The 16975-nt window shown below is 40.2% G+C and overlaps 1 protein-coding gene across 1 annotated transcript; it reads left to right on the forward strand.

Annotated features, from left to right (window-relative positions):
• Positions 1-22: 22 nt before the first annotated feature.
• Positions 23-16227, forward strand: LOC139740830 (vacuolar protein sorting-associated protein 4B-like). The gene is made up of 11 exons (XM_071651402.1): positions 23-447; positions 1622-1733; positions 2485-2620; positions 2861-2949; positions 3547-3701; positions 6293-6408; positions 6924-7072; positions 7768-7849; positions 13536-13755; positions 15095-15235; positions 15686-16227. Exons 1-11 carry the CDS (start codon positions 433-435, stop codon positions 15785-15787), a joined length of 1317 nt encoding a protein of 438 aa, XP_071507503.1. The 5' UTR covers positions 23-432; the 3' UTR covers positions 15788-16227.
• The last annotated feature ends 748 nt before the right edge of the window (positions 16228-16975 follow it).

The raw sequence follows: 16975 nt of genomic DNA on the forward strand, positions 1-16975 counted from the left end.
TTTATCATAGGGCCTACACATACACAGCATAACAGTGGTAACAGTACGCGCTGTACATTCTCCGCCCGATCTAAAAAGACACCGGGAGTCATCTAGAATCCTGGTGTATGTACGTATGGTCCTATATCTCATATTTTAACTTTATCATCGTGCCTATCATCGCTGTCTACGAAAAAATTGTGAGCTTAGCTGATGTCTGGTGTAAAGTTGGAACGTGTCTGACGAATTTGCGTGTGACTGACTCAATGAGGCATTGCATTGAGGGGATAGTCCGCAGTTCTCCATGCAGTTGCGCCGCCGGTGTGTGTATTGAACCTATAAAGTCTAAGATAAAAACATTTGTTTTTGTGGTTGGGACGTTTGAGCTGACACCCTTCATTCTACAGGCAAGGCAGATAGTAAAGCAAGTGAGGTCACCTTCAAACCAGCACGATGGCTGCGATGCAAGTAAGTATTTATGCATTTGGCATGGCTTGACCGAGAGTCTGTTATAAAATTAGATTTTTTAGGAGAAGCCACTAGCCAATAAGAAAACAAAATAGGATTAACGTTAGGGCCCTAACCCATGCACTAACCAGTTACCACAGGAAAAAAAGGTTCGATTCAGGAATAAAATTTAGAGGGTGTAAACTAAGTAGAGTCTAGTCTAATCTATGTCACTATCATTCAATAGGCTGGTTTTGCTATTTAAAACTACAATTAAAATAACAGTTTAGTTCCAGATGTAAAAATTGTAACGTTAAGCTATAGATACTCTAATATAAATCCTTTCATTGGCCTACATCACACATGAGTAGGCCTACACAACTAACCGTGGTGACCCCAACCGTATTGTACCGAGTGGTCAGCGCCCTTTGCCGGGATTAGCCTGCCACTTAGCCCGACCAGACGCCATGCACTACTAGCACAGCGTCTGATGGTGTGTGATACACATATCTACTAAACCCCATACACATATCTACAAACCCCTCGAACACGGCCACACAACAACAAAACTGTTGAAAATTTCTACATTCTTATCACAAAGTTTACGAATCACTCACATGAATTGAAATGCTTGGACTATATAACTGCGAAACACAGACTGGACTGGACTACTGTAGATGTGACAGGGCCCTCACTACACCACCATCCTTTACTGATGTAATTTTATTGAGACCATGATGTATGAAACATATGATTATTAAGGGACAAATGCATGCTCAGGAATCTTTTCTGGTTAGTGATTTTTATAACTTTTACCTCATAGGATTTGATGAAACATTGCTCACCTGTTTGATCGAAATACAGTATATGCTTTATCTGTTATGGTCATGTCCATTGATGACATGTGCCTGTCACATCAACTATGATATAATACATTTAACAAACATACTTGGATAGTTTTATTCAAACCTTGATTAATGTGTGTTCTATAGATGCAAGGTATTGTACTCTCAATAGTTGGTCAATTTTGATTTGCTATATTCCATTTAGGAGAGGGCCAATGCATTGTATCTTCTGCCAAATGAAATGATCAGATTCTTAGTTTGTTATTAAATACGATGCAACAGTCTAGTCAGTCGCGGTGCTTTGAATTCAATGCGTTTAACTACCAACTTACCATTTTATTGATCAACAGAAAGCAATTGACCTCGTCACAAAAGCGACAGAGCAAGACAAGTTGAAAAACTATGAAGAAGCACAGAAGCTGTATGAGCATGGAGTGCAGTATTTTCTTCACAGCCTAAAGTGTAAGTGTCAAAACAGTGGATCTAGCTGTACGCGTGTGTACAATGCAGGTTTGGTACATAGTATCGAGGTAATATTTGATGAAGGTTTGAAGGGTAATTGGTCAGGTTCAAACTTTGACATTTGCTGTAGAAAGACAGACAGAAATAATGACAGAAGTGATCATAAGATGATATCATTTTATATCAAACTTGCAATGTAATTCATGCAATAGTTGTTACTTACATGTAAGTTTTGGCATGGCATTTGGATGCAGATGAGAATTTAGCAAACAAAATGTGAACTACAATACAAAGCTATGTCAAATTTGTAAATCCATCTTGTGCAGAAATTTGAAGAATCAAATGAAAATTTACTAGCCTGCAGATTTACCGTGTACAGGATTTTACTGACTTGGGACAAATTATTGAAGTACATGAGTGTACAGGGGGTCAAAGGCTTTGGTCAAATTCGACCTTCAAAACTCTGACAGTGCAACTATGTTGATTGAGCAGAAAATCACATGTCTCATTAGAGTGCACATTACCGCAAGTGACTGAACTAGCTGAGAGCATGTTCAGCTAAAATATACTGTCTATGATGAGAGCCTTTACAATTCTAACTACTAGATCTCTCATCAGCATGACATATGAATGTATTGTACTGTTGAGTAGTGTGCTTCTGTTGTCTTTGACATTGCAAGAAATTCAAATAATCTTTGAAGTCAGGGCAGTGGTACCTTTAAAGCTAACATGCCAAGTTTCCCCTCTTCAGATGAGGCAAGCAGTGAGAAGGCCAAGGAGAGCATTCGGGCCAAGTGCACGGACTACCTGGAGAGAGCTGAGCAGCTGAAGGACTTCCTCAACAAGAAGCAGAAGAAGCCTGTCAAGGAGGGCGCTGGATCAAATAAGTAAGGATTATCTCCATTAGCACACAGTGCACCTTTGTTCAGCCACATTTTTCTTCAACTTCCCCACCCCCCAGCATGAAAAAAAAAGAAAAAAGAAAACAAGAAAAAAAAAAAGGAAATGAAAGAAAATGTGTAACCCCAGTTCCTCAATGCAAATTGTGATGTAACTAATTATGTCTATGTACTTTTTACTTTCTGTATTCTCTAATTGAGATGATTCTGTGCTTGTCAACTTTGCAGAAAATCAAACAAAGGAGGTGGGAATGGCGAGAGTTCCAGTGATGAGGAGGAGAATGCTGAACTCAAAAAGATGGAGAAACAACTTGAAGGTAAGTGCAATCATTTGAGCTATGCAGTGCCAGAGGCAAACCACAACATAAAGAATATTATGTTCTTCAATTGTTCAAAAAGTTGACACAGCACAGCTAGGCGTCATCTAAGCAAAGTCAAAGTCTCCACGGTATATGTTTAAGGCCAACCTCTCTACAGTATGTACTGTACACAGCTAAGAGTTCATGTAGTGATGAAGACACTGCTATACCTGTGAGGCTGCACTTGAAAGGCAATGTTATCTGTCGCTTGTTGATTCTGTCATTCAAGCAATATAATATCTTTCGTGCTCAAAGTGGCGTTTTGATGAAAGGTGGTAATAGAGTGAGTACAATGATACATTTTTCTTCATGATACTGTGCATCATAAGCGAGATGGTGTCTTTCTTTCAAAATAGTACAGTCATATTCATTTACCTGCCGTGATATCTGTATTTTTAAAGCATGTTTTGTCCAAATGCAATGCATTTCTTCCTCTCATTTTATTAATGGCTGTAAACCCAAAGGGACTTAATAGATTATACACACTTTTCATGGTTTCCAGTCTCAAATATGTAATGATTGGAAACTTTTCCTATTTTTTTCTTTTTCCAACAGGAGCTATCGTGGAGAACCCCAATGTGAAGTGGTCAGATGTGGCCGGACTGGAGGGGGCCAAGGAGGCTCTGAAGGAAGCGGTCATCATGCCTACAAAGTTCCCCCATCTCTTCACTGGAAAGAGAAAGCCTTGGAGGGGAATCCTGCTTTTTGGGGCAAGTCAACTCCTCCTCCTCCTCCGCAACCACTCAGTTTTTCTTAAAGTTAACCAATACCCTGGAAATCAAAGTTTGTGTATACCAAGAATATACAAAAATGGCCGTAATTCACCGGTGGTAGCTCCTGAAAGTATACATTTTTCAATAAATCAGTAACATACAACTCTATAACAATTTGGCACTTGTGCTCCGCATGTTCGGAGTGACAAAAAATTCTAATATTTTGTAGAGGGCATGTCTCGTATATTCTACTACTATAGCAAACATAATACTCAGGGTACTGTATACGCTATAATTTTCGCATACATAAATTTTCGCGAATTGCCGCTGTCACACATTTTCGCGAGTGGTTAAATTCGCGATTGGGGGACCAGAGAAAATATGAAGTGGCAAAGAAAGTGTGAATTTTCAACTTACTAGCAAATAAGAATGATACTAGTTATACACTGCATGAAAAAAAAGACTTACCAAACTCTGCTAACTAGTAAGTTAGAATTCAACATTTTTGAAGTGGTTAAGTCCATCGCGCTAGATTTCTGATGAGTGGTCCCCTTGCGATAATGGATTGGCTCTCTACAGTATTCGTAAGTAGACGTGGACGTGCTATATGTACGTAAACAAGCTTAGCCAGTACAGTACTAGTATATGGTCTGCTCGGTAAGCCATGACATGGTACAGTTTACTACTAGTACTGAAATTTTCGTATCATCAAGGCAAGGGATTCATTTTGGAAGGTAATATTTTCGTGTGTTGTTAAATTCACGAATAGCTCCTGACTCGCGAAATTCGCGAAAATAAAACCCCCGCGAAATATATAGCGTATACAGTATTGGTACACTTTAAAGGACAAGTTCACTCAATCCACATGTATATGAAGGTGGACTTGTCCTTTAAAGGACAAGTCCTTTAAAGGACAAGTCCTCCTTCATATACATGAGGATTGAGAGAATGCAGCAATATTAGTAGAACACATCAGTGAAAGTTTGAGGAAAATTGGACAATCCGTTCAAAAGTTACGAATATTTTAAGTATCTGCGCAGTTACTGCTGGAAGAGAAGACCACTACAGTGTATGATGTCACATGCGTACATCTATATAAGGAAAATGAAAAAAGAATTTCACAAAACTTTACTTTTTGAACAAAGTGCACATTTCTTCGACTTGCTACTGACGTATGTTAAGGGTAATATTATTCCCCCTGCCTTCTGAAAGAGAGAAGTCGAGTGTTCTTTTGTTATGCGAGAAAAATGGAAATATGTTGAATTTTCTTTATTCTTTCTTTATATCGTTGTACTCATGTGACATCACAAGCTATAGTAGTCTTTTCATCCAGCCGTGACCTAGCAGAAAATTCATAACTTTTTAACGGATTGTCCGATTTTGCTCAAACTATTACTGATGTGTTCTACTAATATTGCTGCATTCACTCAACCCACATGTCTATTAAGGTGTACTTGTTCTGTAATGGCACATGTTTGCATGTTACAAATGTGCAGGAGGGAGAAGTCTCACAGACGTTACAGAAAAATGTGAGACGTGTCTGTGACTAAGGAGACATTGTGGAGATGTCTTTGAAACCAGCTGGAGACTGACTGCAAAAAGGCTGTGGGAAAAATTATACTTATTAAAGGGATCATACAGTTTTGGTTGAGACCTAATTTCAGGTTTCTAACATTTTTTTGTGAAATAATGAGAAACCTCTATATGAAATATGAAAGAGCATGTAATTCTATAAGGAATTCAATGTTTATTTGATGAAAATTGGTTTTGAAATGACTGAGATATCCAAAACAGAGCGATTCTAATAAAGTGTGGGACCCACACTTTATTGCAATTGCTTTGTTTTACTTTGTTTTTGGATGTTTGAGTTATTCCAAACCCGATTTTCATCAAATAAACTTTGAATTCCTCTTAAAATGGTATGCTCTGTACTGTATCATAAGTGTGTTCTTGGTATCTCGCAAAAAGTTAAAAGCCCAATTCTCGTCTCCGCCAATACTGTACCATCCCTTTAAATTCTTTTGCAACTTCCTGGAGATAAGACTAGTTTCCAGGAGACATCGTGGAGACCTTGTTGAGATGTCTCTGTGACCCGTGAGACTCCAGTCACAACCAGGTCGCCACCTAGTCTCCAAGCCAGTAGGATAACCCCTTTAATTAAATCATGACCATCTAGCTTGTACAGAGCAACTCCTGCAGAATTGTTTGATTGGGGAATGTTTCTCTGCTGTCACCTTGGAGATCAAATATGAAATTGTCCAGCCAACAATTTTATCAAGAAACGTCAACATACCCATGTTTACCCTTATGCCATTAGATACATCCAAATTCTCCAAGAAGTGTCTAATTTTCTCAGAGTCTTCAACAATGAGAAATGCTCTGATTCCCAGGAGTGGAGTAATTCTTGACCGACAAATATATATATTTGTGGACATAGAGTACTTTGTTGCCTCAAAAACTGATTTGAAATTCATCAGATATTGTCACTTGTAAATGTACTAACAATAGGACATGCCTGCAATTTTTGTGACAGTTCTTATTGTGGTAATTTTCAGATAGATGATTGTGAATATTTTTCTTTCTTACAGCCCCCAGGAACAGGGAAGTCCTACCTTGCTAAGGCAGTCGCCACTGAAGCCAACTCTACCTTCCTCTCTGTCTCCTCCTCAGATCTCATGTCCAAGTGGCTTGGAGAGAGTGAAAAGTGAGTTTTGCTAAATATATCGCTGTCGGTGCAACAAAATCTTGTATCTAAAAAATGTCAAATGTTCAGGAGAGCACAAACAAACAAAACAAACATGGCCACCAAAGCACTGTAACAAATGGGATTGCCTTTCCTTGGATGTGCCGTGGTGGCTTCATTTTGGGGGTTAGACAACTAGAATTTGTGCAAAACATCACTGAAGTGATTATCTGATTTTTTATCCAAAAAGGGATTTTCTCCAAAATTTGAGACACAAGGTCTTGTCATCCCACTGACGATAATTCCTTTGTGATGAACTAAAACAAAAATATTTCCAATTATTGGTGTTTGCACCAAATCTTTAGTTATTCCATCTTTTCATCAGTCTCTCTTTCTCCCGGTCTCACTTTTTGTTAAATCTCGTTCTCACTGACACGCCACAGATGAACAAGAAAGTTACAAGAGTGCAGTGAAATCTCTATTGTTTGCTTCAAATCATGATGTGAATGTTTTGCCTACCACCTATCTATCTGCAGGATGGTCAAGTCTTTGTTTGCTATATCCCGCATGAAGAAGCCAGCTATAATTTTCATCGACGAGGTGGACTCCCTCTGCAGCTCAAGAAGTGACAATGAGAGTGAGAGTGCCCGGCGAGTCAAGACAGAGTTCCTCGTACAGATGCAAGGTGTGGTTTGATACTTTATCTTTATCTTTATAGTTTTCCTGTTTTAGTTGAGAGAAGAGTAAGGCGAGAGTGACATAAAGAGCATTCACTTTACATATTACCTATGTTGTATTTGTTGGCTGTTAGGGATTTGCAGAGATACACTTGAGCCAATTTTTTATTTTGGACATGTTCAGAATTTTGAGTGGGATGACAACGAATCAATCTATACGCTTTGTATAAGGTGAACAATCCCTGTTTGAACATTTTGCTCGCTGGCTCTTAATTGACTTTGGTATATACATACACTGCACATTGCTTCTGTTGGGAAAGACTTGGGTCATGGGGTCACAGGTCAAGAGAAAATGCTGAGATATTACTATTTTTGTCCATATTTTTAAAATGACTGAAAGCATTGCCATGGAAATCGGTGTATTTTCAGTTAGTGATTATTTGCCAATCATGTGAAACCATTGTCTCACATTGGCAAGATGTTCTGTAGACTCGTTTGTATAATAATACATTATAGCAGAGGCATACCACTCGCTGTAATTTTCAAAATTAAAATGCACACGAATATTCCACGTTTTACAATAGATGGGAAATCTCTTCATGTGGAACAGTTTTGCTTGTTCACCAATTTGATATAAAAGTAATTTGCTGCTCTGTATCATCTTAGTTGTAAACTTTGATATTCATCACTCTTGTTGTGACAGGTGTGGGTGTGGACAATGATCAGATTCTGGTCCTGGGAGCGACAAATATCCCCTGGTGTTTGGATGCTGCAATCAGAAGAAGGTAAAGTGCGCCTTCCTCATGTTTTGCCCAAATTCTAACTTGTTGTCGGTCTCATGTGAATGCAGTTCTTCTGTCTAAGTTAGTCACACTGCTGCCAAGAGCTAGCAAGGCACTTGTAATGAGTAATGCTGTTCCAAGAAGATGGAAAGTAGAAAGTATGTTTGAACATAGGAATGTGAAAACCAGAAATCATAGGCTTCATATGTGCATGAATTCTGAACGAAGGCACATGTAGGTTTGATCTTCTAAATGGTAGTGCTTAAATATGTAGAATGTTTTGTTCTCAGTCATGGTAAAAAGTTGATTAATGAATTTGAATTTTTAGCTCACCTGAGCCAAAGGCTCAAGTGAGCTATTGCGATCGCCCTTCGTCTGGCGTCCGGCGTGCGTCGTCCGTCGTCTGTTGTGTGTCGTGCGTAAACTTTTTACATTTTCATCTTCTTCTTGAAAACCCCAAGACCGATTTTCATCAAACTTGGCAGGTAGCATCCCTAGGGGGTTAGGAACTCAATTTGTTAAAATGGGCACCATGCCCCACCCAGGGGGCCCCCAGGGGGGCCCAAACCCCCCCCCCCCCAAATTTAAGGAATCTGTAAAAAATCTTCTTCTCTAGAACCAGAAGTGATAGAGCTAAGTTAATACTATAAGTTAGTACATTGATGACTGTAGTTTCAAGTTTGTTCATGGCAGAATCAGGGGTGCCCCCCTTGGGACCCAGGGGAGGGGGGTGGGGAGGGGTTCTAATGGGGCCTAAATTGTACATTTTCATCTTCTTCTTGAGAATCCCATGACCCATTTTCACCAAACTTGGCAGGTAGCATCCCTAGGGGGTTAGGAACTCAATTTGTTAAAATGGGCACCATGCCCCACCCAGGGGGCCCCCAAACCCCCCAAAATTAAGGAATCTGTAAAAATCTTCTTCTCTAGAACCAGAAGTGATAGAGCTAAGTTAATACTATGAGTTAGTACATTGATGACTGTAGTTTCAAGTTTGTTCATGGCAGAATCAGGGGTGCCCCCCCCCCCCCCCCCTTGGGACCCAGGGGAGGGGGGTTGAGGAGGGGTCCTAATGGGGCCTAACTTGTACATTTTCATCTTCTTCTTGAGAACCCCATGACCTATTTTCACCAAACTTGGCAGGTAGCATCCCTAAGGGGTTAAGATCTCAATTTGTTTAAATGGGCACCATGCCCCACCCAGGGGGCCCCCAGGGGGGCCCAAACCACCAAAATGAAGGAATCTTTAAAAATCTTATCTAGAATCAGAAGTTGTAGAACTAGGATAATACTATGAGTGAGTACATTAATGACTGTAGTTTCAAGTTTGTTCATAGGAGATCCAGGGGTGTCCCTTTTGGGGGCAGGGGTGGGGGGGGGGGGGGGGGGGGGGGTAGTTGGGAAGGTCCAAATGGGGGCCTGAATTGTACATTTTCATCTTCTTCCTGAAAACCTCACGATGGATTTTCGTCAAGCTTGGCAGGTAGCATCCCTAGGGGGTCAGGATCTCAATTTATCAAAATGGGCACCATGCCCCACCCAGAGGGCCCCAGGGGGCCCCAATCCCCCAAATTAAGGAATCTTACAAAATTTGGGCCCTTATTGTACATTTTCATCTTCTACTTGAGAATGCCTGGTCAAATTTTGGTAGAGCTGTGAATAATTTAGATTAGTGACTGCGTGAAAGGTGAACTTGCGATACTCAGGTGAGCGCTAGACCCGCGGGTCTCTTGTTATGATAATGCTGAACACATTTGGAATAAATGTCAAATACAGCAAAATTTTATTTGAATAAGGGAAACTCTGGATCCCAACTTTCATTGTGTTTGATCCCACATTGTGTCCTTTGATTGCTTTTGTATAGACCGATTCGATTTCGATGACCTATTCACCTACCTCCGCTAGCGGCGCCATAACGGTCGCCATAACTGGGGGCCAATGGGGGCTTCCAGCGAGCTAGCTACCCAGCGAGTTGCATTTGCAGCTCAGCAGCCTAGCGTACCCATCGCGCATTGTTAGCCGGGCCTGGCCCCCGGGCCGCGGCCGGCAACTGCCGGCGCCGCGCTAATTATTGTGATTGTTTACTCACTGTGGAAAAGTCATTCAGCGGCTTTTAATGCCTTTCTTTTGGACAAATTGAGTGATTCAGACATATTGATCTACTTTGAAAGCTTCAAAGGAAGGATCAGGAAAACACATTGTGCAGTTGTTTGGTGCAGAAATAACAGAAAAAATGGTAATGGAAGCTGCATGGCAGTGTGTGAAATTCAGACACTGCTGACGCATGATAAATTTAGGCCAAATTAAAAACAATTAAGTGAAATACAACGGTATAAAAATGCACAGATTTCGAAACAAACTATGTCTACTAGATTCTCTATCTAATTAGGTTATCACTGCATATTCGTAAAATATGTTGTTCATCTTAGAAGACAAGTTTAGATCAAAGAATTTGATAATTCACTTTTTTTAAAATCCTTGGTGTCCTACTTGCCAAAGTTAGAATACACTTCCTGGCTAGACTTTATTATTATGACAAACATTTTACAGCCTACACTACAGCTAAATAAATGTTTCAAGATACGTTAAATTCTTACATTGTTTTCACTTCTTCAATGTTCAGCACTGAATTGACCATATTCAATTTTGACCTGGAACTCTTAATTTGACTTTTGATAAAGTGATACTTATAAATACTAAACCATGGATGGTGGCAAACATCCATTTCATAATCATACTAAGAAAGTATGATTTAAAAATCACTTTATTAGATTACAATATTAGGCGTTAGCGTGATGTTATGGAAGGTTACTTAGACCTAAAACAGTAGAAGTTTTGGTTGTAGACATCAGGCGACGTAGTCGTAAAAGACGTAACTTAAGTTTAGGCATATACGGCCTAGAAACTCCTAGATTTATATTGCGTTTGGTTTACTTAGTTAGGCTTGCCTGAAGTTATCAACAACCGAAAATGATACAGGATGTAGGGTTCTAGAAGTCAATAGGTCTAGATCTAGTCTGGACTCTTGCCTAGATTTCTAGACAAGATCTAAACGTTAGACAGATTCTACCCTGCTGGCTCAAGATTCTTATTCATTATTTGTATTTAATTATATCAGTTAACTTGTCAACAGCCTAGGCTTATTAGCAAGACGTCTGCCTGCGCCTAGCAATAATTCTCCCCAGCGGTTTTTGTCTCGCCCACCGGAGGTGAAGGCGAGACTAAGGGATCCAAATGGCGTCCGTCCGTCGTCCGTCCGTCCGCCGTCCGTCCGTCATCCGTCCGTCGTCCATCCGTCGTCCGTCACAAATGTTAAAGTTTACCTGTAAGACTCTCTTATGATGCATAACTTGGCAACTGTTACAACAATGGCAGCCACACTTGGGTGATAGAAGCACTAGGGGTATCTTCATGTGATGATGTCAAAGGTCATTTGAGGTCATATATTAAAGAGTATGTGCAAGACTCTCTTTTCTACGTTAAAGTTTACCTGCAAGACTCTCTTTTGACAAATAACTTCACATAAGTTGCTTGGATTACAACCTAACTTGGGTCATAGATGCACTGGGGGTACCTTCATGTTATGGTGCTGTTGGAGGTCACAGGATAAGGTCAAAGGTCATTTGAGGTCATACGTTAAAGTTTACTTGCAAGACTCTTATCACATGTAACTCGACACGTGTTGCTACAATGGCAATCAAACTTGGGTGATGGATGCACTGGGGGTACCTTCATGTTATGGTGCTGTAAGAGGTCACATAATAAGGTCAAAGGTCATTTGAGGTCATACGTTAAAGTTTACTTGCAAGACTCTCTTATCACACGTAACTCAGCACATGTTGCTACAATGGCAATCAAACTTGGGTGATGGTAGATGTCTCTTGGGAAGTTGAAGGTAACCACAAGGTCAAAGGTTACAGACAGGGGTCAACGATTTTTTAGTGCCCAATGTTAAGTTTTTAGGGCCCAATGTTAAGTTTTTAGGGCGCATTTCGTTTATGGCTCATAACTTTTGATCCCGTTGTCCGTTTGTGACCAAACTTGGATGGAAGATGTCCCTTGGGGAGGTGAAGGTCGTCACAAGGTCAAAGGTCACAGACAGGGGTCAACAAACTTTTAGGGCCCAATGTTATGTTTTTAGGGCACGTTTTGATTGTGGCTCATAACTTTTGATCCCTATGTCCGTTTGTGACCAAACTTGGACAGTAGATGTCCCTTGGGGAGTTAAAGGTCATCACAAGGTCAAAGGTCACAGAAAGGGGTCAACAAATTTTTAGGGCCCAATGTTAAGTTTTTATGGCGCGTTTCGATTACGGCTCATTACTTTTGATCCCTTTGTCCGTTTGTGACCAAACTTGGATGGTAAATGTCCCTTAGGGTGTTCAAGGTCACCACAAGGTCAAAGGTCATAAGCAGGTCAATTAACTTCTGGGGGTTATAAAAAATATTAATTCCTTGTACGCGAATGAGTGAGACACAATTTGGTGATTGCCTTGTTATTCTCTTACACAAATGTGAATATATGGGGCTTACACGCGAGTACCCAAGTCATCGCCAAAGAAATAGAGTCTACAAACATTCACGGATCGTACCGATATTTACCTTAAAACTCAAGTTTTGGCTACAGCCGTATGTCATATACCCATTCGCTCATAGTCGGTATAAGTTGTTTAATTTTATTTATTTTTAATTAGCTAGCGAAAAAAAAATTTAGACACTAGTTGTCACAAAGCCAGATGCGTCGATCGCTGCCAGCGCCAGAGATAGCTTGCTGGCCGGCTGGTGCCGGGTGGCAAAAGAACTGGCTGCCGTTGGCACCCTTGCCACGCACGCAGGGCGCTTGCCAACCTGGCCTGTTTGGCCCTCAGTTATGGCGTCGCCTCAAGAGGGCGCACTTCCATGAACAGTCGCTTGAATCGGTCTATACTGTGAATGTGGACATTTTTGCAGTACATTAATTTTCATGTAATTTGCACTACTTCTGGCTTGCACAAATTCTAGAATTTGTGAAAATATCTTCACAATTTTCTCTGCATATTTTGAACACGGTGATGCGTTGGTTTCTGCAGAGGTGCTTCCATGGTATGAGTGTGTGTGTGTAGTACTTTCATTTTCTGTGCACCCGTACATTTGAATGGGTTAGGCAGCAAGTCTTTCGTGTTAATGGACTAAAACATACAAGGATAAAGCAAGTGGACAGCACAAATTCAAGAACCCGCAATTATGTATTTTAGCTGCTCAGTACATCAAATTAATTGTGTGAAAATATTGATCAGTAGATTCATTTTTCTTTTGAGGAAATCATATGCTTCTAAAAATGTGTGCGATGAGAATCCAACCTGCCAAGTGACCCTCACCATGTCAGAGCAGGGTGCCCCATACACATCGTTTGAAAGTGTTCACTTTAGGAAGATTTGCTACTCTCACCTCCTTCCATGCGCAGAGCCGTTGGAAATGGCACCTAAAAGAATGTATGTTTCTGCATGAGAGTGCATCCACACAAAAGATATTTCCCCCTCAAATATAATCAGAAGTATTGCACGTCCATGTGTGATGAGTCATGTAACAATTCCATATATGTACTGGCTTGTATGGGAATGTTTCAAAAGCTATGGTTCTAGTATGAAATACTCAGATGTGTTTAAAAGTCACCCTCTGTTTCTGTCGTTTTCATGTGTTCCTCTCAATAGATTTGAGAAGAGGATATACATTCCCCTCCCGGAGGCACCCGCACGCACCACCATGTTCAAGATCCACATGGGGAAGACGACATCTACTCTGACAGAGCAGGAATACAGGGAACTTGGGGAGAGGTCCGAAGGCTACTCCGGTGCTGACATCAGCATTGTAGTACGGGACGCCCTCATGATGCCTGTCAGGAAAGTCCAGAGTGCAACGCACTTCCGACAAGTAAGTTGATGTCTGAGTGGTTTTGATATCTGTAAGTTTGGTCTGTTTCATGAGCAGAGTGCTAACTGAGGCTGTGTTTACCATCTTTCCCATGTTGTGAAACATGTTTCAATACTCAATATCAAAAGACGCGTTCAAAGGCCTTTCTGTTTGCATTTCTTGAGTTGTTGCGTTTATCATCTCTATAGCAAGTTGAGAGGAAGGTCTTTGACCCAAGGAACAGAGATCTGTAATTGGCATGGGTAGGTCTGAGATATAAACACGTTTCAAAACGACTTTGCATTTATCATTTCTACAGAAACACGTTTCTGACTCAAACGTGTTAAAAGAGAGAGTACTTTTTTTGGGGGGGGGGGGGGCGTTTCTGAAATGCATTTCTCAGTCCATAATCAATACAACTTGTTTGAAAACCTTGAAGTTTTGAGTCTATAAATGCACCCTGAGATAGAGAAATGCTGTCTCTGTGGTGAACTATGCATTATGAATGAGATCAAGGAGGATGAAAAAGACGTGAGGCAATCAGGTATTTTAGCGTGCCGGAGTGCCTGGAATGATAAGATCTCAATTTGTTCATATGGATACCTTGCCCACTCCCCAAGTCCCCAAATTAAGGAATCTTTAAAATCTTCTCTAGAAACAGAAGTTATAGAGCTTAGTTAGTTTGATCAGTATGTACATTGGTGATTGTAGTTTCTGGTTTGTTCATTGCTTGTGCCTATATGAACAAATTGAACAAATGCAAACAAATTGAGGGGCCCAATTTTCACATTTTCAGCTTTTTGTTGAAAACCCCATGATGGATTTTCAACACTCTTGGGGGTGGGGGGGGGGGGGAGATAAGGACCAAAAGGACTAAAAATTCAGGAATTTGTAAAGATATTCTTCTGTAGAACCAAAAGTAAAAGAGCTTAATTTAAGCTATGAATAAATACAGTGGTGACTTTAGTTTTGAGTTTGTTCATGATGGATCTGGGAATGCCTCCCTGAAAAATCCCATGAATGATTTTCACCAAACTTGGCAGGTAGCATCCCCAGGATAATAGGATTGCAATTTGTTTAAATGGGCACCATCAAAGTTCCTAAATTTAAGTATCTTTAAAAACCTTCTTTTCAATGGTAAGTGATAAGCATGAGTGGTGTAAGTTAGTTCAGCAAGAACAACAGTGCGGGAAGCCAGGTCATTTTGCTGCCGAGAGTCAATCACCCAGTACTTTGGAAGTCTCATCCAGGGAAAGGGGACAACTGAGGGTTGTACGCCTGGAAAACTACAAGCAATCTTTGATGGGTCGAGAATTAATCACCTTTTACGTCACATGTCCGCTCTGTGAAATCCTGATAGGTCTCGGGTCCGTCACGAGATGATCCCAGTGTCATCATGAATGATCTCCTTGAGCCCTGTTCCCCTGGCTGCCCGGGAGCCATGGAGATGTCATGGATGGATGTCCCAGGAGAAAAGCTCAAGGAACCTGCTGTCACATTTGTAAGTATATGTGCTCCTTGTTGCATCAGCATTGGAATTAGTGATGGATAAGAAACTCTGAGATAATGCAGCAACCAACCAACTAACGAGAACCGAGCAAAAAGTAAAAGAATTCTGATCAAGATGAAGTGTTGCAAAGTCTCAAGTTCTGAACTTCAATGGGTCACGTCATGAATTTAAAAAGTGAGTGTGCCTTCAAAATCCTGTTACATTCTCTATGTGTATGTTGCATAAAAGAGACTATCAACTGAGCATGTTTTGGGCTTGACACAACTTCACATTCAAAATATATCTGGATTGAATGCAGTGAGTCATATCAAAGCAAATCGTGAATAGGTTGATATGATGATGCTCTTGCAGCTTTACATGCTTACATTTCTTGTTTTCCTGTCAATATGATTTGTTTTCTCTTCCCATTTTTTTCTTCCTTGTATTCTTGCTGCTGTCCAGAATGACCTTACCAGAGCCCTTCACAACGTCAAGCCATCTGTTAATGAAGGCGATCTTCAGAAGCAGCTGCAGTTCACTGCAGACTTTGGCCAGGAGGGATGAGTTAGGAAGTAGTCCGATTGTGCACAACTTGTAGCATAAAGCAGAAGAGAAGAAGATGGAGAGAGAGAGATGGATGCAGTGTATACTGGAGATAAAAACATTAATATGTTAGTCTGACAAAGTGTTGACGCTCTGTCAAAAGTAGAAATGAAACTGCAATTGATCCATCTATCCATCCTACTAGTAGTATACTTTTCTTTTTTCTTTTCAAGCTGCAAATAGGATATTGTGTCTCAAAAGGACTATACCAATGAAGATTTTGTTAGAAAAACATGTAAAGATGGTACTCACATGTTATAAAATGCTTGTCAAAATAATCTATTGGAAATGGACAGACACGATCCCAGTTCTTGCTTTTTCAGTCATATTGATTACAGAATCTTTAACTCTGTTTAATTTAAGAATGCTTACTGTTTTTAGTATGTATTTACAGTATATATTGATTATAAAGGCTTTATCAGATAATGACTTCCAAGTGTATACATACGTATTACAAACTTACCCCATCAAGGACAAATCGGAGTAATGGAGTCATGATTTCCTCAGTGAGCATTTCTTATGTCTCTTTTCCCTTAATGAATGTTTATGGTTGGAATAAGATTTTTTTTCTAGTAGTAAGTTTTGAAATAGTAAACAAAAGTTTACCTTTCAGACCAATCTATGAAACATCCCCTACCCTCCCTCTCTCTCTCTCTCTCTCTCTCTCACACTCTGTGGCTTGGAATGGCGTGATGAAATCCGAAATACGTGGCATGCACTTGACACGTGCGATACGGACCTACGATATACATCCATGTCTTACTGAATTAGTAGTAACTCATCTTTGATGCGTTTGAAGAAATCATGTGCATATCATTGGAGAAATGAGTGTATCCTTGAGTTCAAGCATTAGCAACAGTTTCCATGTACAGTGCATAGTGAGCAACAAGTACACATAGAGTAACCAGTCGCAAAACAAAACAAAAAAAATCCAATAAAGACGTAGTGATTTCTTAATTCATTTGTATAGACCTTACATTTCTTCCTAATCAGCATTTCTGATCTTTTTGTCTATCCACCTATTCTTAAATGACAAGGTGGAAAGAACCATGCACCGCAGGAACACAGTAATATGTAAATTTTTGTTGTTGTTGCATGTGAAAAACAACAACATACTCCTAAGGCTGCATTCACATAGAAGTATACAGT

The sequence above is a fragment of the Diadema antillarum genome, unplaced genomic scaffold (genome assembly GCF_040938485.1).
Source record: "Diadema antillarum isolate AM-2024a unplaced genomic scaffold, OU_Dant_1.0 seq00000886_RagTag, whole genome shotgun sequence".
NCBI classification, from domain to species: domain Eukaryota; kingdom Metazoa; phylum Echinodermata; class Echinoidea; order Diadematoida; family Diadematidae; genus Diadema; species Diadema antillarum.